The following is a 25,108-nucleotide window of genomic DNA, read 5'->3' as shown; positions in this document are numbered from 1 at the left end:
GGTAAACTGCTAGATGTTTTTAATCACCCTGTAACATAGATATTACCCCTAAGTAATTCCAAGTAAGCAAATACAGTTAAAGTAACTTACTCCTTCAAACGTAGAGAAGACCTGGGACTAAAGTTGCAACATGCTGGTAAGAAATCTGAGCACTTTAATTCATTGAACTGCTCTTCCAAGGAATCAGCTGACAGGTAACAAATGAACAAAAAGGGCTGGATGCTTCTTACAGTTTTAATCTAGAGGACTGATTAGATCCAAGTCAAAAAAAAAATTGCTTTTTTAAGGCACTGATACCTCAGAGGTGCTGTGGATTTCCCACTGCATCGCCTCAGAAGCTTATCAGCACATCTGGTTGTCAATCAGAGGTTTAACTTGATCCCTTCATTATAAAGTCTTCCGTTTTCGCCCAATGGTTGTAGCATCCATTGATGACTGATGCCTGAATCTGTTATATCATAAAGAGTTACAGCACATCATATTTCTCACATCCCTTCTGCATTAGAAGGAATTCTATTAAAAAAAAAAAAACAACTTCCATTCACTATCAGTTTATAGGGCAAGTGGGAATTAGAGGAATGGACGCCACTCTGATGAAATACTGAATATGGGAAATTCTCTAAAGACAAATGACCAAGTTTTAATTAGCGAAGCAATAAAAAGCAAGGAGGGGAGAAAAAGTACATAGTGATTAAGAGAATTGAGAAAAATCAGCTGTGTGTGCACCCTGACTGGGTACTGATTCAAACTAACTTGGTTACTTTTTAGACAGTCATGAAGCTTTAAATATAAACTATCTTAGATAAAGAATTATTTTGTTAGGTGTGCTAATGGTGTATTTTTTTTTTAAACCTCCTGTTAGAAGATATACAGAAATATTATGGGTGAAATGATCTGGCATTTGTACAGAAAAGCAAGTTGGGGAACAGGTGAAACAAAATGTGCAAAATGTTTTTAATTTTTGAAGCTGGGCTATATGTATTTAGAAGTTCATTATTCTATTTTTGCAATATACTGTAAAAAACGAATCACCAATATGGAACTAGCCCCAAATGACTCAAATTAAGTGTGCTCACATTAAGGAGATTACCTCTTTTAACTATGCCCCCAAAGGCTGGACTGACTGGAGTGTAAAACTAACTTTTAAACTTCAACTTCACTCTATAAAAAAGTGAAAAAATAACACAAACCCTCCGCCCAACCCAATTAACCAGCCAAATGAAAGTTTGGATTTAAGGAATTAGCTAAAGATAGCAACCTCTTAAAAAATAGTGATCCCAAAAGATCAGCTCTTAAGAAAATTAAAATTGTTTCTACTGATGTATCCGCAAACATGCAATCTCAGCCAACAATTACTGACTGCTATCCACACCTGTTACTGACTCATGACTCCTTCTCACTGTAATATTTAAAAATGTAGGATGTTAAGCAAAGGACTGGATGTTCAAATTTAGAATATCTTACTTGCACCAAATTTTTAAGAATCAGACATTTCAAACTAGAAAGGAGTTAAAAAGCCAGGTCACCTGACAAAGTGTTTCTTCATTCCAGAATTGTCAAGATCAGTTTAAATACAGGTATCTGCCTATCTACTTAAAACAGAGTACGTTTTCAAATGATCATGCCATTTTAGCCGTTTTGATGGTTGAAGGTACTTATCAGCTACTACAGTAAAGAAAAACTGTGAAAAAAATGTAATCTAACTATTAGCCATGAATTTTATCCCAGGTCATTTCACAGAACTGTGAACAGGAATCAAACTGAAGTTTTTGACTCATGTAGGTACATTATCACAAGAAGGCACAATGCTAGAATTTAGGATTGCCGAATTTAAGTCACAATTCAGCCTCAATTACTGGTCTTGGCCACGTCATTTCAAGTTTCTCTAGCATCCAGCTCTTCAAGATAATTCAGAGGAATAGTTTTTAATTGTATGAACTATAAAATTTCACTGGGCAGTTTGCTACTGTCAACTGAGTAATAATAGAAGTCAATTTTATTCATCTACTCCAAAAGTTTTGATCAATACATGGATGGGAACACCTAAGCAGTAGAAGAAAACACTGGAATTAACCTATTTAGCTTCACTTTTAAAACCAAGTTTGACTTCAATGGAGTTTTTAGAAATAGTAACCTACAAGGCATCAAATCCTCAGGGAGAATACCAAGTTACAAATGATCCGTATTCATGCACTGGGTATTCTAAATCTTTCCCATTAGTACTGATGCTCCTGATACTCTCAAATAAAAACCTGGCACTTTCAAAAAATGAGTTCAGAGGTACAAGGAAAAACACAATTAAAAGTTAAGAACCTGAGAGTTCACAGAAGATGAAAACAAAGGTTAGCAGTAGACACTCGTAACGGTATCACAGGTACCACCCTAACCACTGAGCATTTCTCCTGTTCAACATAATTCACTGAAGTTTCACTTTAATTCCTAAAATACCAGAATTTGGCCTAGGAACTAGCAGACACCCCTAGTGAAGAATGTAAATTCTTATTGGAAGAGAAAAGGGCTAACAATAACTTCTTAGTAAGAAATAATGTGGTTATTTTTCTTTCCCCCTATATCCTGAAATCAGTACTCTGAGAAAGTTTTCGATGGGAGAAAAAGTAAACATTAATTTGGGAACTTGGAGCACTGGTAGGGATAGGTCAGGAGGCTTACGTGATTCAGTGGCTTTGTAGGATGGAAATGGAAGGGAAAATGAAGGATAGCAGACTTCTTAATCTTTATACCACCACCACGTTCAGGAAAAACCTCTTTTTTACATCAAATGCTCCTTTAAAAAACCTTATCACATACAATATAGCTCAACCACATATGGACGACATCAGAGGCCTGAGCATAACTGATGCAACGATTCTCTAGGCTAAATTTATTTCCGCTTTCTTAAATTCCTGGTCAAGCTTAGAAACACAGCTTTACTATATGGGCAAATGCTGCCAGGGGATCACGAAGAGAAGCCCATCTTGATTTCACTATTTGTCATACCAAAAAGATTTCATGTTTTTCGTTTAAAATACAGATAAAATTCACATCTTTGTGTAATGCCCTTTGGAAATGGGAACACTGAACAAAAACCCTGTATCTGGATAATCAGCGATGAATTCTGCAACAAAAAAGATTTCTCACCTGGCAGACTGATCAATAGTTTTGTATTTTTACTAAATTAAGTAACATTTACCATGTAGTTTGCAATTTGAAAACAGGTTAACAGTAAGGAAAAAATACCCACAGGCAAATAAAAAGTTCATCATGTTAACCAATCAGGGCCTGGAAACTTCTGCAGAAGTTTCTTCCCACAGTGTTTTACAATCAAATCATCTTTTTCTCCAGCAAAGATTAAAACAAATATAAACTGCTTAATAATAACCTTAAAATTCATACACTAAGGTTTAAGTATTTGTATTTCATGTGATAAGGAAATATACGAGACAATCTCAAGTCTCCTGAAGATCTGGCATTAAAACCCAAAACCTCAGTCATCAGAATTCCTGTTCTTAGTTCGTGACTTGACTACATAAGTAGCCCTCGGGAAACAGGACTCCGCACGCTGACCTTCCTGCTACGCTTTAATCTTAAATGCAGTGAGCGTGTGGTGTTACTAATCTGTCACGATGGACACACTGGATGCCTTTCCCTGAATGCTGCTTATCACCACTGAGATCACCCAATGAAACAGAACACAATACTTGCAACTGAATGAAACTCCAACAGTTAACATTTCCTATGGGTTTTTGCTTTCCAATACCTGCCTACAGAGTTAATAATCCTTATGACCTGTTCAACAATTGCAGAAAAAACTTTTAAAGTGAAGAAAAGTCTGACTTTGAGGTATGTAAAGAATAATCATTAAGGAATGAAGTAGTCAAGATTTTCTTTTACTCAAAAAAAGAAAAAAAAATCACTTCAAAGAGTCAACCTCCATGTATAAAAGACAAGATCAATCACATTTATCACTGGACAGAAAGGATTTTTCCAAAGGTCTTTAAAAATGGTAATTAATCTCAAAAAAGGAAAATTAATTTTAGCTTTTATATTTCATTATCAAGACCATATTCGCTTAACAAGATAATTATGCTATTGATACAAAACATACAGTATTTACACTTAACTGTACAAAATAATTTAATGTTTACAAAAATATCAGAATGTTTAGAGTTGACTGACACAGTCTTAAGTTATCCCTTCTAGAGAAGTATAGTAAGACCACTGATTTCCATTTCATTTCTTTTTTAATAAGTCAAAGAAAGGATGCTGCAGTGCTTCATCCAAGGTAATTCTTTGTACTGGATCGTATTCTAACATTCTTCGAACCAGGTCAAACAGTTTCTCATGTTCTTCATCATGACAAAGCATAAATTCCTGAGGGGAAAAATGATTTTGTTTAAGAAAGACATCAAAAAATAGTTAAAAACAGCTTTTTAAACCTTTTTTTTTTTACCTTTAATGGTTTGCAGCGTCTCCTAACGTATCTACCAGCAGAACTATGTTCATCCCAATCTAGCTGGTTATGATGGAAATACTTGCGCTTTCTACAGGAAAAAGAATTCTGGATTAGTTTAAAAAAAAAATTTCATGTTTACCCTGCCCTCACCAGGAGATGGGGGAAACAGATGGAACCAGGCATCTCTCTCTCTCTCTCTCACAATTAAAACAAATCTCAGCAGCAATTATGTATCAGATATCTTACATGACATCTTCCTTAATCTTGTACCCTCTGAAGTTTTAGTATCCCACCTAAGGTGTTCCCAAACATCACACAGGAAACAATGCAAGCTTCAAAAACAGCGGTTCCTGGATCCATTTAGTGAAATTCTGATTTCACTAAAATTCTGATCTGGAATGGGGCTGGAAATCTTTAAACAACTACCTGGGTGACTCCTGTGAAGTTATGTTTTGAAACCACTTATAGTATCTTGTCCAAAGACATACAGCTGGGTAACAACAGTATGGAATTCAAACTTAGATCAATATGACTCCAAAATTAAACTCTTTTTACTACTCTATGTATTATTTTTACATCAAGTTAGGAAAATATTTATGCTTATGTTACTGTGAGTATAAAAACATCACTCTGTCTACTGGATCACAAAGTAAATACTGTATTACTTTTTAAAAACTTCACTTTGTGGAAAAAAATTCACAATCTGCAGTCCCTGGAAAAAGCAGTGACAACAAAGATGGGTTTCCTGTAGTTTGAATACAGGCCACTGCATGCACCTAACAAGGCTTTAGTCACAAAAGGTATACCTTGTTTTCTGAATCATGTGTGTTGGTATGGGTCCTAATATTCGTTCCATCATTGCCAGGTGCTCTTTGCTATCATGAGTCTAAAAAAGGAGGAGAAAGAAATTTAGCACTTTCCCTTTCCCGGTATGCACAATAAAGGAAAACAGAAGGAAACAGTATTGACATAAAAGGACTAAATATGCCTGGATTAGAAAGCTACACAATTTATATTACACTCTACTTCAAAGATGGAAAAAAACTGAATCAGCTACCTTGTCTGATGCAAATCTAATCAAAGTCTTTCTAGAAAGGATCAGTAAGGTCTGCACAGGGGATGACATAATTTACTCAGTGTAAAAACAGTTTTCCCCTATTTATCTGTTATTTCTTACACTATATAACAGGGGGTTGACTGGAGAAGATTACCAAAAAAACTGTCTCTCATTTAACCTCCATTACCCAATGAATAGCAACCTTGTCACACTCAACTAATCCTAGACAATAAAGATACAGCCCCAATATACTCACAACCCTAGCTAGGTATGTGGGAACGTGACGTTCAGAGGGTAAGATACTAGCTCAAGGTCACATATAGCTCATAAATGAGGAAACTTGAGCTGTGAACCTGAGACAAAACTCATTCTTAAACAGTAATAAAGCTTTGCGAAAGTGGAATAAACTTACAGCTGAAATAGGATGCTCCTAGAGCAGAGGCTGGCAAACTTCCTCCGTAAAAGGCCAGGCAGTAAATATCTTAGGCCTAGGCGGTCACAAATGGTCTCTATCACATATCCTTTTTCATTTTTCAAAGCAGGCATCAGGCAGGATACAGTTTGCCAACCCACGTTCTGGAGAGCAGAGGCTGTGTGCAATGGTTTTTAAATCTGTCAACTTCTGTGCCTAGTATACACTTTCAAAATGTTGTTCTTAATTCATGACAGGAATAAATAATACAAGCTCCACATTTTCAACAAGTTCCTTAGTTGAAGACTATTTTGGAGGGTGGAATTCAAATATAAACCACATCTCAAACCAACAGGAATAATCCACACTTAAAGACTTTGGAATGACTTACAATCATAAAACCATTCGAGGGGCCTATTTTATTTAAGTGTCAGAATGAAGAAAGTTCTGCTCAACTTCTTGACCCTACAGCTTTCTACCACAAAACCAGACAGTACCTCCTAGAAATGACCTGCAGCTTCATTTTAGGTCTCTTAACTTGTATGCAAACTCAAGAGTACTTCTAACAGCTCTCTACAGACTAGACAGAAGTTTGGTGAGGTGCCCCACAGCAGTGAACACACATATTCTGCAACAGTCACCTAAGTGACTGTAACTTCACCATAGCTTCTTCCCCCACCCTGCTTGCCATAACCTCAAGTCGGCCCTGACATTATTAGCCAGGAACTCCTGAACCACCCTCACCTTACCCATCTACAAACTAGAACGACACACCTTGATCACATCACATCCCAACCCTACAGAAAGTTCTTCAAGGGTTACACTGCTTGAAGCTTTCAAGACTGTTAGTCTTCAGACATAAGTAAAATTATGAGGGAAAAAAAGTGGACACCTTAACATTTTCTGCTTTTTATTTTGACAGGTAAGGGACTTTTACTTTAAAAAGCAAGTAACGATTACTGTTTCATTAAAGGGACATTTTAATACCAAAAAAACAGGAAGGCTAACTTCTAAATGAAGGCTAGAATGGCAACCCTAGAATATCATTTTCATTTTAGACCAGTCCACACTTGGAAACCACTGACTCCTAGGGTAACACAAGTAAATACCTTTCTATGGCAAACAAGTCAGCTATGAATCAGTCCTTGCCTACAAACGTTTCGTATTTATGCAAGACACTCTGACGGCACTATTCCTCCCTCCTCAACTCGAGCATCTTTATGCCTCTTGCATTCGTGAATACAATTTCTTCTTCCTGATATGGCATCACACACTCAGGTTTTCTGACAAACTCCTACTCTTTCCTTTAGTATGGCTTAAACTCCCTACTTCTCAGTGACGCTTTCTCTAAGCAAATTTAACTATTCACCTTCTCTGGGTTCCCACCATACTTTCTACGTTGTTCCATTATAGCATATATCACATTGCGCTGTAAGTTTCCCCATGTCTACCCTGTGCACGACTTCCTTGAGGACAGAGATGTTGTCTTTTCATCTTTACATACTAAGTGCTTAGAAATGTGCCTGGGTTGACAAAGATGCTTACTACAACTATTTCTAAATTCTTTTTAAAAAAGGAGCAAGTAACTTGTTCATGGTCAGTATCAATAGGCAACATAATCAGGACTGAATTAAAATTGGTCACAGTTAGAACTAATGTAAATTTATGGAGCACCACAATTTAAAAAATGGGTCATATGAAGTCAATATGAACCATATGTTTAAAAACTCCATTCACACGCAGAATGAATAATGACCACTCAGCAGTGTTTCATTCAACTATGACAGTAGAGAAGGATGACTACTTTGCATATAAGTTTTAATCTTAAGTGACACGATGGCAACTTTTCAATATGGAAACCAAAACTTTAACATGCCTTTAACATGTGAAGTTCATTATGAATTAGTAAACAACATTTACTAAATAAATACATACCTGAAAGACTGTGAAACCAAGGTAATACTCAATTAGAATGCAACCTATGCTCCAAACATCACAAGGCTGAGACCAACCTAAAGCTGTTTAAAAACAAAACCAAACATCTCATTATGCAACAATTAAAAACTGCCAACACACTAAACCCTTTCCTGTGTGGGTGCTCTCCTTATACAGCCCTTTTTTAGAGTATATGACAGTAAATTCAGGGTTTACATTTTGTTCTATATCCAACATTATTCAGTCTGCTTTCAGAGTCTTCCATATCCTTATATCAAATTACAGTATTTTAGCCTGGGGGAGGCCGCATTTTATACAAAATAAAAGAGGTGCTAGCAAATATTTCACACTTTCTGCATTCCTTGTGCAGTGGGGAGCACTGTTACACCCCCTTCATGGTCTTTCCATGAAACTTTACATTGTATTAGTGCAAATATAGATCAATAATTATCCTCAGAATGTGATTACTCCTTATCGGTTATCATCAGCTTGATGTCTGAGTTTATTTCTTCCATTAAAAGAAATGTTAGTTTCACATAAATTATGTAAGAATTATACTGGATATTAATAAGCAGTGTCACCTATAAGCAGAATTATATAGCCAGTTTCAAGTTCAGACAGGGATCTACATACGTACTTTCAGGTTGTCTCTACATGATTATATATACTTTCTCCTTCAGAATCCTCAATAGTAGTATTACTCAGAAAAGAAAAAACACTTAGTCTTTTTAAGCTTAATTAGAAAGGAAAAAAGCAAACCATTCAGGTGTTTCATTCTTTTAAAGATCAAGTATTTAATAAAACAATAATGTGCAAATAAAACCTACTCTAAAAGCCATTTCAATTACTTTCAGTAACATCACTGAATTTAAAGATAAAGGGAGAAACAATATATTCAAGGGACTTGACTCCGACTTAGCTGTTTCTGTCACCTCTCGCAGTACCCGTCAGTTGAGCAAACGGATAATGGAGCACAGGTTTCTACTCACAGCACCACACACAAAACCTGCAAATGACACAGCCTGGACCTAAGATGAAGTTTTCTTTTCTAGCCACTCCTCTCTCCCAGCCCAGCTTTCTCCCAGGTGACTGTAACCCTTTGCACCATTCTAAATCATCCCATTTTCTGGTAAGTCAGCTCTCATACTCTTTGGAATTTCACATCATTCACTTTTACCAACTTCTCCCTATTTCTGTTTATTACCAACACCCAAGACAGGAGACCAACTGCCCTCCTCAACTGTAGCTGCCTGACCACACCTTCCTCTCCAGCCTAACTCTGCCTTCATCTTCAGGACTAACAGTCCACAAACACACGAGAACCGTTCTCATCTTCTCATCTCTTGTACTCTTTTCATCAAGACCACAAACACCAACTTCAGATTTTTATCAACTATTCCCAGCCTGGCCACACTTTTAACTGTATTATCACTAAGAATCACTGTATTTACCCAATTTAGGAGGAGGCCATTAACTATGCTTAAGATGCACCCCTGTTATATATCAGTAATGAAGAAAAAATGCCAACTGTTTTGTGTTGTCCCCCACCACGTGTTAAAATGTGTGGGAAAAATGTCCTTCCCAAAATTGATAAAACATAGCAAGTTATCTCCTTCTAAGCTCTGCAAATACCTCTCTGTCCACAGTCTCTTCCCACACTCCTCTCTTTCACCTTCGTTGCAGCCTTCAGTCCTCAGTCATGAATACACTTTCTAAACTATTTCAACACAGTAACTCCTCAGACCACACTAAGCAGAAATCCTAGTAACAACAACCTCAAAGACAAATTCTAAACCTGTTCTGTCCTGTCGTGGTAGCCACTAGCCACGTGTAGCTATTTCAATCTAAAATTTAATGCAAAATCTAAAACTCAGTTCCTCAGTCACACTAGCTAAACTTCAAGTGCACAGCAGTCTACAGTGGTTAATGGTCACCATACTGGACAGTGCAAACAGAACATTTCCACCACATGGAGAGCTCTACTGGCCAGCACTGCACCACGACCTTGATTTCCTCACCCCTCTGCTGATCTCCCCGCTCGGTGAGCATCATTAGGTCGCTTTCACACTCCTATCCTGAACTACCAAGTCCTACTGGACAAGCTAAAAAGTGGGAACAGCTGATTCCATAAAAATGTTTTACTATCTAACTTCAGTTGGCCCTCACTTTTGGCCAAGTAATAAGCTTACTGCTTTAACTATCTCCAAGCCCCCAAACCCACCCTTGACGTCCCCAGCTGTCACCAGTCCTGGTCTCGACTGTCAGACTCTAAGGCACAAGACGCACTGTCCCCTCCTGAGCTCCCTCTTTAACACCCTGCACTGACTCATCTTCTGCCCCAGCCTTTCTCACGTCAAAGATTATCAGAGAAGCTCTCCCTGACTAGCCCCCCTTCTGCTCTCCTCAACCTCCATCCCCCCGACATCTAGATGTCTGTCAACCAAATTTTATCGTTTCCACCAGCACCATGCTTTTGTGATGAGACGATAATAGGTACTCACATCACTTTAAAATCACCCTGCTGTGATGTACTTGGCCAATAGAGCTTGTTCTTGGTTAAGACTGACTTATTCAAAAATAACCACTACCTGGAGTATCTATACTGATGGTATCACATTTTTCCCCACTCAGGAAGAATATTTATAGCAGAGTCCAGTTTTTATGAAAACAGAAAACATTTTCTGTACACTACTAAGAAAATTACAGCTATCCCTCCACTACCTGCCTCCCAATAAAAGCTGTAGAGAACAAAGATCTCTTTTCCAATTAAACTATCAGGAAGTCTGGTGTCTACTGACCCAAGATGACCTCTGGAGCTCTGTAATGCCGCGTAGACACCAGAGTGCTGTGATGCTCATCGTCGTATGTTGCACTTCCAAAGTCAACAACTTTGATGTCTGTGTTTTTCAGTGTGCGTTCATCGCGTTTCTAGAGAGACACAGTTGAGTAAATATGAAGATCAATAAAGACATGAAATGTTTTGGAGTACTATCCAAAAGGCTCGCATGTTAGTTCCTTTCTGATCCTCAACATAACCCCATAAGAAAGAAAAAAGATTATTACCCTTTTGGGGTTAAACATCAGGATATAAAAATAAGCCTCAGAGGTAAAATTCCTCATCCAAGGATCACTACGCTAAATTAACTCTAAAGGCAATCACCAAAATTAAAACAAGTCTTTAACTTACCATTTTAGAATTATATTTGACTACATAGTCAGACTTCACAAATAAAATATTTTCAGGCTTCAGATCTGTATGGGTTAATTTATTATGATGCAAAACTACAAAAGAACAAAAAGACATTAGTTTCATTTACAAATTCAATCTGTACTGGATGGGAGGGAGGATGAGCAGTGAATGTAGGAATCAAAAGTGGCTTCATCGTTTCTTCTAATATGTGCATTTTTAGTAACAATGTTTTGATATGTCGCTTGTATAATAAAAACTTTAATTCATTGGTGTTTAAAAATTTAACAAGTATACTTACAATTTATTGACTGGCAGATCTGATACGCCATTTGCCTGATGTGGTCAATTTGAAATGGGAGAAAGCTATTTTCTTTAATGAAATCATAGGTACTAAGTCCCAGCAGTTCAAACACAATACAAACATGACCGTGATGATCAAACCATTCTAGCATCTGGACACAGCGGCTGAAAGAGATCAAGATAAAAATGATTCAGTTCACAGAATTCTGATTATTTCACATAACAGGGCGGACCCCAGTTCCAAGTTTATACTTACAAGACACTACTGGGGTCAGTACTATTTAAGTGCTCAAGTACTTGGATTTCTGAACGAGCTGCTTCACGGTAACGACCCACATTTTTTACGATTTTCACCGCTACATGTATGCCATCCCTTAAAAATTAAAATTAAAATGGTTAAGTGTACATGAGGGGGTTGAAGACATGTATCCTCTAAAGCATTATCTTATTAAGTACCAATTATTCCATGTTATTTTCCTAAAATAATCTTCAAGGCATATGGTAACAGATGCATATAACACCTTTTCAAAACATTTTGACAAAATACACTTTATATGGAGTGATGATTCTCTTAATACTTACGAATGTTAATGTTTGTTTCCAGAATTTTAAATTTACCTAGATTTTACAGAATACTTTTTTTTTTTTTTAAAAAAAGATAGAAATATAAACCTTGAATAGAATATGGTACTGCTGAAAAGCATTCACTCAATCACCAGGCTAGACCTACTGTGCCAGATAGTATATAGGTGTTAGTGATAAAAACAGGCTTGTCCCATGTACCTCACAGTCTAATGGAAAAGACAGACACCTGAACAACTTACAAGGTTAGATGTGCTTGGTACAAGGTAATATGGAATAGAGAGGAGAAAGAGCTCAACCATCAGGGTCAGGGGAGCAGACTCCTTCAGAAGAGGTGATACAAAACTGAGCCCTGAGAAACAGCTATCAGTTTGTTAGACTTGGGACGAAAATGGAACATTCAGGCAAAGGAGACACCATCAATAAATCATGAAGCCAAAAAAAGGTTAAGCACGTTCACTGATGCCAGTAGGTAGAAACAGCTACAATGTAGGGCAGCGTGCTTTAGACTGGGGCATCTGTAACACTTCTTAACAAGTGTAGAGCCGTGAATGATTTTGAGGAAAGGGGTTCCCAGATCTTCAGCTTCCCTACGTCCTCTTTTCTAAACCTGATTTTCTTGAAGATGGGCCAGCATTCAAGCCTTTTTCACTATGGTCCTTTTCACTTCATAAAAGAAAAGAAAACCTCATGCATGGGTAATTAGTATGGCAAGGTATGTGCTCTAGGCTGTAAAAAACAAAACAAAACAAAACTTTCAGGCAAAACAAATTTTTCTAGTGGCTGGATAGCAAAACTTTTCCCATCCTACTGCTTTTAACAAGGGCTCCAGTGAAGTTGTAGGCTGACAAATCATTAAAAAATTATTTTGATGATAATTTCCCTATGCTGTAAGCATGTTATGTCGACACTTAAATAACTGCTACAAAACTGCTGTGACAAAACATCTTCTACTTAATTGTATGGCCAAGTTTTCTAAATGCTAATAGCGCGAAAAATGAAAAATGGATAAATGTGTTAGCTAAGGCCACTGCAGTAATCATACTGCAGTATATAAATTTATCAACCAACATGTTAAACACCTTAAACTTACAAACTTACATAATATTAGTCAATTATACATCAATTAAAAAAACTAAAATGGAAACAATGCTAAAACACTAAGATATTTATCTATGGACACATGTACCCGTTTTTTAAAAGCCCCAACCATTCCAGTAAAATATACATTTCTGATTAAATTTTGTTTTAGGTGTAATAAGTACCAAAATTGGTAACAGATTTGTACTTGACCAACTAAATACTATTAATTGGAATATCTCAAATACTAAAGTCTTGTACTATCAAGAAATTTTTAAAAGATATTAATGAGACAACTAGTGAAATGTGAATCAGGACTGAATCAGATTAGCTGGAAAAATTTGAAAATACATGAATGTGTATCTAGAAAATGATAAAATACTGTAAAATGTTAACATTTAGGGATTCTGGGTGAAGAAAACATAGGAATTCTTTGAACTATTACAGTAAATTTCCTAAGTCTGAATATATTTCAAAATATCTCAAAATTTCAATTTATGTTCACATTTTTTTGAAGAGAGGAAAGGGTGATAAAAAAACATTTAGGATAATATTCTTTATGAAAAGTGGAGTAAAGATAAGTTCAAGGTTAAAACATTTCTAAGTATTCAAGAAAAGTTTTATTTATGGATAACAGTAGGTGTTGTATTTAGATTCCCCTAAATATAGTTTTTTTTTTTAAATTAACATTTACAACAAACTGGAAATTACATACTTCTCAACTATGTAGGATGAAAAAAATTTAGATGTTAATTTAGAAATGTGTAGTTTTGACTAAATTGTTTTAAGGGATTCACTTACAATAAAAAGCTTGCAACCACAGAACAGAGGTCCTAGAAGAAAACATTAAAATGAGGCAGAGAGGGTCAAATCACAAAGGGTTTAGTATAACTCATTAAAAAAATCTGGACTTTATTTTGCAGGCTTTAAGTAACGCAATTCTTTATAGTTTAAGAAGCTGACTAACATACAAATATTATCCTTTGGCTATAAAGGTTTTTGAACCAAGAAAATTAGATATGCTTTATTGCCTCTGTAATTCAAAAGCAGAGTAAAGCACTCCAAATCTCTCACAAGAAGCCAGGGGCCTAAGTTCTGGGAAACCCTTCACTTGAACACCCTTCACTTGAACACTCACTTTAATTTCAAAGAACTTCATCTGATAAAAATGTTCAGCATTCTTGACCAAAATCCACATTCATGGTAAATAAATCATACGAAGTTCAAAAAATTTTGAATACTTACACCTCTTCTCAGGAAAACACATACCTACCACTAAAGTACCATTTCATCTAAATTATGGATCCTTCCCCACCAAAAATATCAGAATGTTGAAAACAAACAAACAAACAAAAAAACTTACATGCCATGATCAATGCACTCTACAACTTTGCCAAAGGCCCCTTCACCCAAAGTGTCCACGATTTCATCTAAAGTGAGGGGGGAGAAAGAAGTGTAAGTAACGGTACAAACTATCAGTTACTCAAACAATGAATGCTTAAGTGTGGAATATTTTCAAATGATCTCTATCAAAGCATAACTAAGGTTTCAGCACTCAAATTATCTTATTTTCAGCTGCTACCAAAAACAATTAGATAGAGCTATCTTTCTTGCTCTAATCTCAAATTCCACTGATTATTTTGGAACTTTAGAGTAGAAATATTTAAACTGTATAGAAAAGAAGAAATACAAAAGAACAACAAACAAACCCACAAAAAACAAAACAAAAAAGCAATGAAGAGTTCTTTAGCCCCCCGCTGACAAACTATTCTTAAAAAGATTATTCTGTCTGCAAAGTTTAAAAAGTGTTGAAAAATATTCTATACATCTTGCTCTTAGAACGTCTCCACTTTGACAGATCAGGTGACCCTCCTCATCATCCTCTATACTCCTGGATCTTTTCCTTCGGTGGCTCTTCTGGAACGGCAAGTGGGCAGCACCAAGATCGTCCAGCCAATCAATATATCAGAGTGAATTCAGGGCAGAATACGCAATTCATTCAGCGGGGAGATATTCAGGCATTCAGATAAGCACCAGGCCACGAACAGTTGGCAGGAGCAATTTCAAATTCAGTCCCCAGAAATTCACAGGGCACAGTTTATGTTACAGAAGAAAAACATGGCAAGGAACAGATTTTCAGATAAGATACTTAAAGTGGCAATAGAAAAAAAACAACACAATTGTCTCTTTAAAATACTGATTTAAGTGAAGTCTGAAATTTAAGGAACGCAATGTTATGATCTATCAATCTCGTTATAAAACAGCATATGCTGTGAGTTGGGATGTCTACTTTGTCAGGAAAATGTTTTAAAATGTCAAGATTAGTTCAAATCGTTTATTTAGCAATATTTTAAAACATACATGATTAAAAGGGGAAAATAAAAGCTAGTTAATTTCAATGTTCAATCTAATCAAAACTAGTTCTACTGAAGAAAACTTGGGGAGGAAAACAGTAATTCATAGTTTATTAATCAAACAGGTGATATGATGCATGCGTGTAAAAAAAAGGGCAGGCTTTTTGGACAACACATTTCCCACTCAGCACCCATTTTCAGAATCCCAATGGAACCAGCTGCAGAAAATGATGCACTGCACTGTGGCACTGTGCTATACACAGGGTACGGATCCACCAGTGCAACTTTCTATGTTTGTTTCCAAGTATTAGGAAACATCTTTCTTTTAAAGTAAAAAAAGTCTAAAATGAAAGAAAAGACGGGTGCTTCATCTTTTCATAAGATTACATTATAAAACATTAAAATATTTTTAATATTGAAATCAAGGAATTCATAATCTGCTCTGCAGAAAATGAGTAAATATGGGCAAATGAGGGCTAGCTAATAAACACAGATTAGTTATAAGAATTTGGAAGTTTCCTTTAAGGACTCAAGTAATATAAACACAACTATATTCAAATAGTATTATATATATAAACTTTTCCAAACTTATCAGCTCAGTAAGTGCTTTTTCACACAAATACGTAACCACCCAAAATAAAAACCAATCAATCATACCGAACGTGACTGATGACTTGAACAGTGCCTATTACGCTTCCTTTTAGGACTGCTTCTCCTGCTTCGGACTGAAGACTTACTGCAATGGATTCGATAACTGCTTTCAATGTCTCTGTGATAATGTCTAGGAACGTATCTTTCGCAGTAGTCATTTCTGTATTCATCAATGTATCTCCGGTCCCGAAAATCTCTCTCATTCAAGGACCTTGCTTCTAAGTAATGACTGCAAACACATTAAAGGATTTAAAATTATTCTCTTCATTCTAGAATGATGTGGTTAAAACAAAACATTCTCTCAAGAATTCCTGGTTTAAACAGCTAACTCAATAAAAGAAAAAAAGACAAATTGATGAATTAGAATTTATACTTAAATCACAAAACTTAAGAAATAATTTTACTTTAACCAATAAGCAAATGGGTTCTTATATCTCTATTATATATGCTGCTATCAAGGAACAAAGCTTGAGCCGTATCATTCAATTATACTGTGTTTACTTGATTAAATGTCCCTTTACCTTCTGGAGAAAGTTAAGACCAAATATTCACAAAACTGCTCTTCTGAAATTCATCAGTCTTTTGATATATGCACCTGTAGCTAAGCTTTCTTTTCTCAGAGCCACACACAATCTGAGGCAGGCAAAACAGAATTCCTTTCTCTCTTAATGTTAAGTGAATTTTAGATATCCCTGGCACACAGAGAATTATTTTATGAAAGGTGTATCAGAGCTAAAAGGAATCTTAAATATATCTCAGCCCTTTCATTTTAGATGAGTAAATTGAGATCCCTAGAAGGAAAATGGTTTGCCGTGGTGGGAGAGCGCATTCTAACTCCTCTGTGCCACTTTTATGACACATCCTACCTGTCCCATCTCCCCATCTCTTTGTGTTTCTAGCTTCCTGTACTCCTCTTTGAGAATAGACAACACAGCTTTTGATGGTTGCTTCATGTGCCAAAGACATCTAAAACATACCCCCCTCAAATGAGAAAAGGATCTTGTAATGGCTTGTCTAGGATTACCCACCCTTTGCATTTCGGATTTCCTGTCATTCCTGCTTGTGAAATACGCAAGAATTCAGGGAAAATAGCATCAACTGGTGCCATGTGCTTAACTTCTGAATCTACGGACCCCTTTCAAAATCTGATGAAAGAAATGGGCCCTCTCCCCTAAGAAATGCACAAATACATAACGAAAACAAGGGATTTCAGAGGTCATGGACCTCAGGAAGTCAATGGATCCCAGTTTAGCTTTGATCTGATGGAAAGAAAAAGACATAGATTCAATTTGCCCAGTTTCCCGTCCCCCTCTCTACCTGGGATGAGTGTCCTCTTCGACAGAGTGCGAAGCTTCAAGAGGGATGCACATGGAGCACTGAGGGAGAGAGGGGACACCTGCCCAGTCAGACACATCAGCTAAAATAATCCTGACAAGCAATGGAGTGACAGATGTTGACTAGATAGCCCTCACCAACCTTCCTTTTCCCCAGAATATGCTGTTGTTCTTTTTCCCAGGGGGCTGGTTTAGGCAGAAATAAAGGAGAAACATTTCTAAGATTGCTACTCAACAGAACTGGCATCAAATCCAGGCTGGGGAGATGCAGAAACCCCCTTTTCCCAGTGTCAGCCTTACATTCTAGCAATTGGAGAAACAGCTCAGGATATCAGGGTAAGACCTGGGTCTCGGTCAGGGATCTCATCAGCTGCTTGGAACGATAAGGGAGAGGTCCACAATACATCAAGCTAGAAATTACCATACTTTTAAGGGCATCCTATTTCATTCTATAAGGCATCCTTCTGATAAAAGTCCAAAATCTACCAGGAAAAACTAACCCTAATGATCTTTAGCTGGAATAGTACGTGAAATTAGATCTGCTGATAATTCATAAACAATCTATAGAACGAATATGGGGTGAAGTAATGCCATGAGGATAAACTAAAAAGATGAGGACCTCTTCAATCTACAACCAAGGCTCAGAGATTATACAAACGAAGTCTACAGAACTGTAAAGGCTATATGGACAGAGTGAGCAGGGTGAACAAATTGACTTAATTTCTACAAATATTCACTGACTGTCCAGTGAAGATTTCACTGTAGTCATTCAAAATAGCCAAGACTAATGAGGTTATGAGCATTCGTTTTAATTTCCACACAGGTCCTGTGGAAGATAAAAAATACATATAAGGCAAAATCCCTGCCAACAAATAATGAACATAAACACAAAACAAAACTCAACAATGCACAAAATGCCAAAAGGTTGTGTATGAGTGCTTAGGGTAACAGAGGGAGAAAAACTCAGAATGCTTAAAATAGTTAGGGAAGATTTCATGAAAAAGAAGAGTTGCATCTCAAAGGGAGGTCAAGATTTGGACAAAGTGGAAAGCAGAAGAAATGCCAGGGGATAAACATGGCACATTACCTTCTTCCTCATTTACAGAGCACTTTCAGCCACAAGGGCTTAGAGATGGGCTTGTCTACACATTACGAGGGAACAGTGAGTAGACAATTTCAGCAAGAACAACTTTCACATAGGGGAACAGAAACAAATAAGGGGCGGAACAGTCATCCAAAATCTTGTATGCCAGACTAAAGAGCTTAAAATAGTGTTTCTCAAAGGGTGGTCTGTTTATCAACAGTATCAGACTCACTGAATGATCTGGTAACATGCATTTCAAGCATACCTCCAAGGTGATTCTATTCACACTAAAGTTTGAGAATCACTGGTTTAAGGCTTGATACTTTGTGTTACAGGAAGATGTGTCAGGATATAAAAACAGCATTCATAGCCACATCAGTCTTCCTGTGCAGAAGTAATTAAGCCTGTAGGAAGGGAGCAACTCATGGACTACTTACTACCGGAAGACAAATCACAAAAGACACTGCAATATATATATGAAAAAAGGTTAAGATAACTCATATACAGTAAAAGTGCTTATAAATTAGTTTAAAAAAATATTTAATAGAAAAAATGGGCTAAGAATACAAAAATAATGTTCAAGTGGTCAATATATATACAACAAGTTCAGTAAAAATTTTAAAATTCAAATTAAAACAAAACACTATTCTTGGCATTTCAAAATAACCAAGACTTGTGAGAGCATGAAGGCGTATGCCGTAGGAGTATAACTTGGTACAAACTTTCTAGAAAAATATGTGAATATGTAGCAAGAGCTTTGTAAGAGTTCACACCCTTTAACTTGAAACTGCCCCTCCTCAGAATCTATTTTCAGGAAATAATCAGAGGCAAAGATTTATAAACAAAGATATTTTCAGAAGAAAATAATCAGAAATAATTTTACATCCAAATAATGGAGGACTAGCATCCTTTCAAGACTACCTTCCTTATATGTGTCTGTATTTTTCATTTCTTTCAGTAATTTTATAAAAAAACACTCTTGTAAAGTTTTGAATCTTGAAAGACTATTTATTAGACTGCTTCATATTATGGAGAGCAATTATCCCCAGACATCTCTGGTGCCAATGTCAAAAAAGAAACTGTTGGTCTAGTGGTTGTTGGACTGACTCAGTATTGCTTATGTAGTTAATCATGAACATGAATGAACTGTTCATCACTCATATCACTTCCTTTCTACATACACAATGCATAAGCCCATGAGTGATTATAACTATGATGTTAAGGCTTACAGTATTTTGCATTTATTTTAATATAGGGTACAGATATTTTTCTATAGTACATTAATTAGCTCAGGTCACTGAAAGCCTGGCATAGATTCTTCCTCTTCCCTCCACATGACAGTGTGTGATGAAGAATGAGTAGTCTGCACTGATTGCCAACAAGCTCACTGTTCTGCAGAACAAGTCTGTTTTATCATGGAGAAGGAAAAAAACTACATACTGTTTTTTAAAGTAACCCCAGCTGGCTAATTTAGAAAGCAATCTGGCAAACAGTCCCAATGGAACATCTGCACAAAACAAGGAGAAAACATAAAACCAACAAAACAAATGAGAAAGGGAAATTAATGGAGGACAGAATGAAAGAAACTCTACTCACCTAGCCTTTGTTTAATCATTTAGGAACCTTAGAATTCCTTCAATTCTATATAAATGTTATTACCTCAAGATTTTACACTGGTAAGCATACAACAGAACAGGACATATGCTACTGGAAATTTTTATTGAGGCCCCTTCCTACATTACTGGCTACTGCCTACACAAAGGAATGGTTCTTATAATAGCCAAGCTTCTAAAAATCCCAAACATATCCTCTGGCCTTGCCTACAAATATGACCTGTAGAACACAGTATGAGCAACTAATCCCCAACACACTTAAACAGTCTCATAGAGCACATGCTCTTTGTCTCATCTGTATGAATTCTCCTGGGCCCTCATTACCTCTCACTTGTGGAACCCTAAAAAAGTGCCCCAATGTACACATCTCCCTCCTAAATACAAGTTAAAGGCACCAACTCGGTGTCCTATTACCACTTGACTTTGCCCGTGTCTCATGTCCTCTAACTACATCACTGGCAGCTGAGACTCAATCAACTGTCTCCTGAGGCTCCCAGACAGTTACACGGGGTAGGAATGCTGCTGTCTGCTGCTGTCATCACAGCTGTAACCTTAGCATTTAAAGTGCCCAGCATATAAAAGGCACTCAGTAAATATTTTCTGAATGAATATTTGTTGGCTGATTTATAGAACAATTTGACAGATGAAAGCTATATAAGCTAATGACAAATCATTAAAACGATTAGCGTTAAAATGCTACTAGTTCAAGAGTAATTTACCAATCAGATTCTTTAAACTGGTGATGTGGTTTACAATGTCTGTTCTCTTGTGTACTACTGTGGGATCTCCTCTTTCGTTTGTGACTTCCACTGTAGCTTTCATGTCCCCAGCTTTCTCTGCTGTCCCAATCAGGGCAGTGAGTTCTTTTTGAATGCCGCATCTGTTAATGGAAATGAAAAGGAAGTTGTGGAAGTTACAGATGATTATGTTTAGTAAATAACATTTTTATATTAATTATAACACCCAGCACATGAGGTTAAAGAGGTTCTAAAATGTGAAAGCTTGGTCACACATTTTAAATCAACTACATTTCATTAAAATAATAATAATAAATTTAAAAATTCAAAAAATAAAAGCAGCTCGGTGCTTGTCTTCAACTAACATTTGTTAACTACCATTTAAAAAAAAAAAAGCAAGGGTTTAGGCCTAGAGCCTTCAGTAGACAATATCTAGCTAGAAATTAATAACTTTTTTGTTTTTAAATTACCTTTATCATTACCTTCTTTCTATAATAAATTATTACTGACCTCCTAATTACTGATAGCATCAAATTATTAAGTTATTGATGATGACTTTGTGAGCTAATTTACCACACACAACAAGTGTCATGCAGCCTGGGCAAAATACTGTAATACAAATAACTGAAGTCAGAGGAACACTTAGGGATACTGAATATAGGAGATGACTTTGCTTTAAAGGTAAAGAGCCATTAATGAAGCTTCTTTTTCTCAGACAAGAGTTCCTTTCTCTAAATCTTAGAATGACTCAAAGCTCTGAATACAGAAAGCAGAAAACAAAAAACAGGGTGTGACCAGAACACAGTATTCAATAATCAGAAGAGCAATAAAAAGATTATTTTATGAACTCAATTTCTTTTATCCAACAAGTTTATTTCTAGATCATCCTGCAGCCATTCTTAAAATTAAACACACTCGTTGTATATCTGGAGTGACAGAAGAAATAAACCTATAAGGATGAACATGGTCACAGTGAAATCAGATAACTGACAATTCCCTAACCCCAACTACAGCCCCACAGGCTCCTTTCAGGACCAGGATCTGTGTTCCAACAATGTGATCCCTATCTGCCTCTCCCCAACTCTTTCACAAAGTAGTTCTTAATAGTAATGTCCAAACTCTGCTGAACAGGGTGAGTTTCTTAACTCAGCAAGGAGTTAAAAAAAAGGTAAATTGGAGCAAAACCAGCTTAACCTCTTTCAGTTTGCCCAAATGACTCAGTAACAAGCAAACAAGTTCAAGTAAAAAATTTAAATGATTTCAAATGGATTGGGGGAAACACAAAACAAACAAAAAACTTCAAAATGAGGCATCTCCTAGGAGGTATTCCCTAAGAAAATGTATGTATCATGCCATCAGAGCCTGAAGCCACCAAACATTCAGATATTTTAAACTCACTTCTCTTGCTGATTCTAATTCTATGCCCATCAATCATACATCTGATAATGTAGCATCTCTTTTAGCTCGCTTTAAAATAGGAAGAGGAGGCCTTGGTGAGGTCAAACAAAAAGTCCTCAAACCCTAGTTACGGAAATTGGTATCTGTGCACCGGAAATTGAGAAGTGAGTATTCTGACACAGTCAGAGTTTGACACAGTCAGAATTTGACACAGTCCCTTGAATATCGGAAACTGAAATAAATGATACTACAAATTAATCTGAGCCAAAAGCCATAAAGCCATAAAAATGTATTTCTAGTGGAATTCTTCTGACCTTCCAATTACCCAAGTTGTATTTTAACCAAATAAGAACTCTTTTAATTTTAATTGCTTAGTTAAGCATTCTTAAATCATAGCAAGCAAAGTCACATCTGATGACTGAGGGTTATTATTATGACCATTATAATGCAGTGTTTGCAAAGCATGTGTCTCCTTCAGTTTTGTTTTTTTCCTTCTACTGGCGGTCTGCCATAATTAGCTCACCTGTAACAAGGCAGAATTCTTAAATAACCAAAATTGTCAATATGCAAATACTAAAATAAGAATAAGCATCTTGGGAGAGCCAAAGACTTTTATCTCTTTAGCCAAGTTCACTACTTCAAATTTAATTCAGCTGTTACGAAGTGTCGTGTCGCACTCCCCACTTCCCTCGGGGCTAACTAATACTTGCTCAGTCTTCTCAAGAGGCCAAGACAAGAATCCCAGACCCAGGTTACAAAGATAAGGTTCCTCCGCATACACAAAAAAGAAAAATTAAAATTACTACGCTACCTCTAATTAATAAAGACTCCTACATGTTAGAATCAAGAGACATCTTTTAATAAAAACATCACACACAACAAATCTGAATGTATCAGTCTCAGAAATCTGATTCTCTACTGCCCTTTAACACACTATAATACCCGACAGTTTTAATGCCATGTATATGGCTTTAAAATAGCTATATGAGTTAAAGTTATCATTAGACGGCTCCAGGAGGACTGCATTTAAAAGATAACAAGAAGCCTGTGGGTGTATGTACGGAGCACGAACATACAAAGACAGCTACAAAGCAAGACCAGGTGGTTGACCCGGTCAGCCTCCTGTGCTGTTTCCTAAGGATGGGGAAGCATACCGCGGTTACTTAACTAATCAAGGACAGCGCAGTGCACAAGTATCAGAAACGCAGATCTGCTGCAATAATGTTTTGCTCCACCTTAGGGAAAAAACCGGTTCGCACAAAGAATTCTCCCACGAGCCCGAGCTAAATTCCACCACCTGGACTCGCAGCTCCTCGGACGCCCGGCCCCCACCCCCCGCCTGCCCGCCCAGGGCACCCGGCCAGGGCCTCTGGCGCATCCACAGAGCCAGATGTCTGACTCTGGAAAACCCCCAAATGCCACAAACGGCCAAGACCAGGCCCCCAGGGGAGGGCTCGATCCACGAAAACAAACCACCGGCGGCTCCCGCGTCAGGCGCTCGCTCCGGCCTCCGCAGCCGGGATGGGAGCGGCCGGGGCCCACAGAGCAGGGTCGGCGGCAGAGCCGAGGCCTTCCTGCCCCAGCGCTTTAAATCTACCTCAACACTTGGGCAACTTCAGGTTGTAAAGGCCACAAGCAGAGCTGTGCCCAGAAGGAACCCCACTCGCCGAGGCCCCGGACCCGGCCGTTTTTCCGACACCTGACTTTGACATTTACAAGACTGGGAAACCGCGCAGCCCTGCGCACCCCACCCGAAACCTTACCTCCGCGAAAGGAAAAGGCCTTTTGGCCGAGAAATGTCGCCAAACCGCCGTCTTCTCGCTCCAGCCGCTGCGACAAACACCCTACAAAATGGCGGCAGCGCCGTCTCCCTACAACCCCCTCGACGGCCTCTAGCTCCGCCTACACCGCGCGAACGCGCCTGCGTGACAGAGCCTCGCGCGCTCCCGCCGCTCCCTGGGGGGCGGGGCTCCGTGTGACGTCGGGGGCGGGCCCGGCCCTCCACAACGCGGCTGCGCGGCCCCAGCGGGCCCCTCCCTGGGATCTGCTGTGACCCAGGCGTCCGCAGCAGAAGCCGGGTGAAACCGGAGGCAAACGCCTGTGCTCTGCCCTAAGGCTGTGAGGCTTGTCTGCTCCTCCGCGAAGGGTTATTCTGAGTGCAGCACCTTTCGGCCGGGCCAGCCGTGCCCTCCCTCTCGTGTTTCCTGTTCTCCCGCCATACCCGAGGACCTAACTCCGGACACAGCCACCACACAAGAGATGACCAGCCCCCAAACCCACTCTGCCCAGCCCGGGCTGGCTCGAGGGGCGGTTCAGTGAACGAGACAGTGTAGTCCAGCCCGCTTGGGACTTCCTGTCTGAAAGTGGATTCGGATAAAGAGAATGTCTCAGGAAACAAGCCCAGGCTTGCTTATCTTTTTAAGGCCAGTACTCCTAATCACAACAACAAAAAAAGGAAGTTTCATTTGAGACTCCTTACAGGGTTTTTCCTGTTGTGGTCCCTGCCTCCTGGGCAGATTTGGTAACTGGAAGTTTCCCTAACGAAGTTTTCTGCAATATTTGTCCCTGAAGATCAGTTTTATATAACCAAGGCACAGTAATGTCTGAGACTCAGTGAGCCCCGTTAAGGAGCTTGCTTACCTCAAATAAAGTATTTTGCAGTTCTGAGAATCCCCAAACTGTTCCCGGTTGTGAGCATGTACAGTGAGAAGAAAGAAGGCCAAAATCAGCCCTGGGGAACACTTTTAAGACACAGAGGAAAAGGGCCTGAGAAGGAATGGTCAGAAAGGAGAGGAGAACCAAGATTCTGGTATCAGAGCAAGGGAGAGAAGGGCTTAAATGAGGGAAAGGCTGACAGTGCTGAAAGCTGGGAAGGAGTCAGGGAGGGTCGATGCTGAAAAGCATCAAGGCGGTTTTGTGTTCTGACAA

The 25,108-nt window shown here is 38.0% G+C and overlaps 1 protein-coding gene across 5 annotated transcripts; it reads right to left on the bottom strand.

Moving 5' to 3' along the window:
• Positions 1-3,691: 3,691 nt before the first annotated feature.
• CLK4 (CDC like kinase 4) lies at positions 3,692-24,100 on the bottom strand. 5 transcript variants are annotated; one of them, XM_032464921.1, is made up of 13 exons: positions 23,944-24,100; positions 20,765-20,925; positions 16,021-16,243; positions 14,836-14,926; positions 14,373-14,439; positions 11,604-11,720; positions 11,346-11,512; positions 11,045-11,139; positions 10,656-10,785; positions 7,858-7,940; positions 5,260-5,339; positions 4,451-4,541; positions 3,833-4,371 (listed from the first exon to the last, which is right to left on the bottom strand). In XM_032464921.1, the coding sequence occupies exons 2-13, from the start codon at positions 20,923-20,925 to the stop codon at positions 4,231-4,233; spliced, it is 1,446 nt and encodes a 481-aa protein (XP_032320812.1). In that variant the 5' UTR covers positions 23,944-24,100; the 3' UTR covers positions 3,833-4,230. The 5 variants fall into 5 exon arrangements, 4 of the variants coding, with proteins under 4 accessions (XP_032320814.1, XP_032320812.1, XP_014407040.1 ...); XM_014551554.2 differs by lacking the exon at positions 23,944-24,100 and adding an exon at positions 17,332-17,390 and having other exon boundaries at positions 20,765-20,901; XR_004314184.1 differs by lacking the exon at positions 3,833-4,371 and adding an exon at positions 5,923-6,100 and having other exon boundaries at positions 4,498-4,541.
• Between the last annotated feature and the right edge of the window lie 1,008 nt (positions 24,101-25,108).

This window comes from Camelus ferus, chromosome 22 (assembly GCF_009834535.1).
Source record: "Camelus ferus isolate YT-003-E chromosome 22, BCGSAC_Cfer_1.0, whole genome shotgun sequence".
Lineage (NCBI taxonomy): Eukaryota > Metazoa > Chordata > Mammalia > Artiodactyla > Camelidae > Camelus > Camelus ferus.
This window is presented reverse-complemented; position numbering and strand designations above follow the sequence as displayed.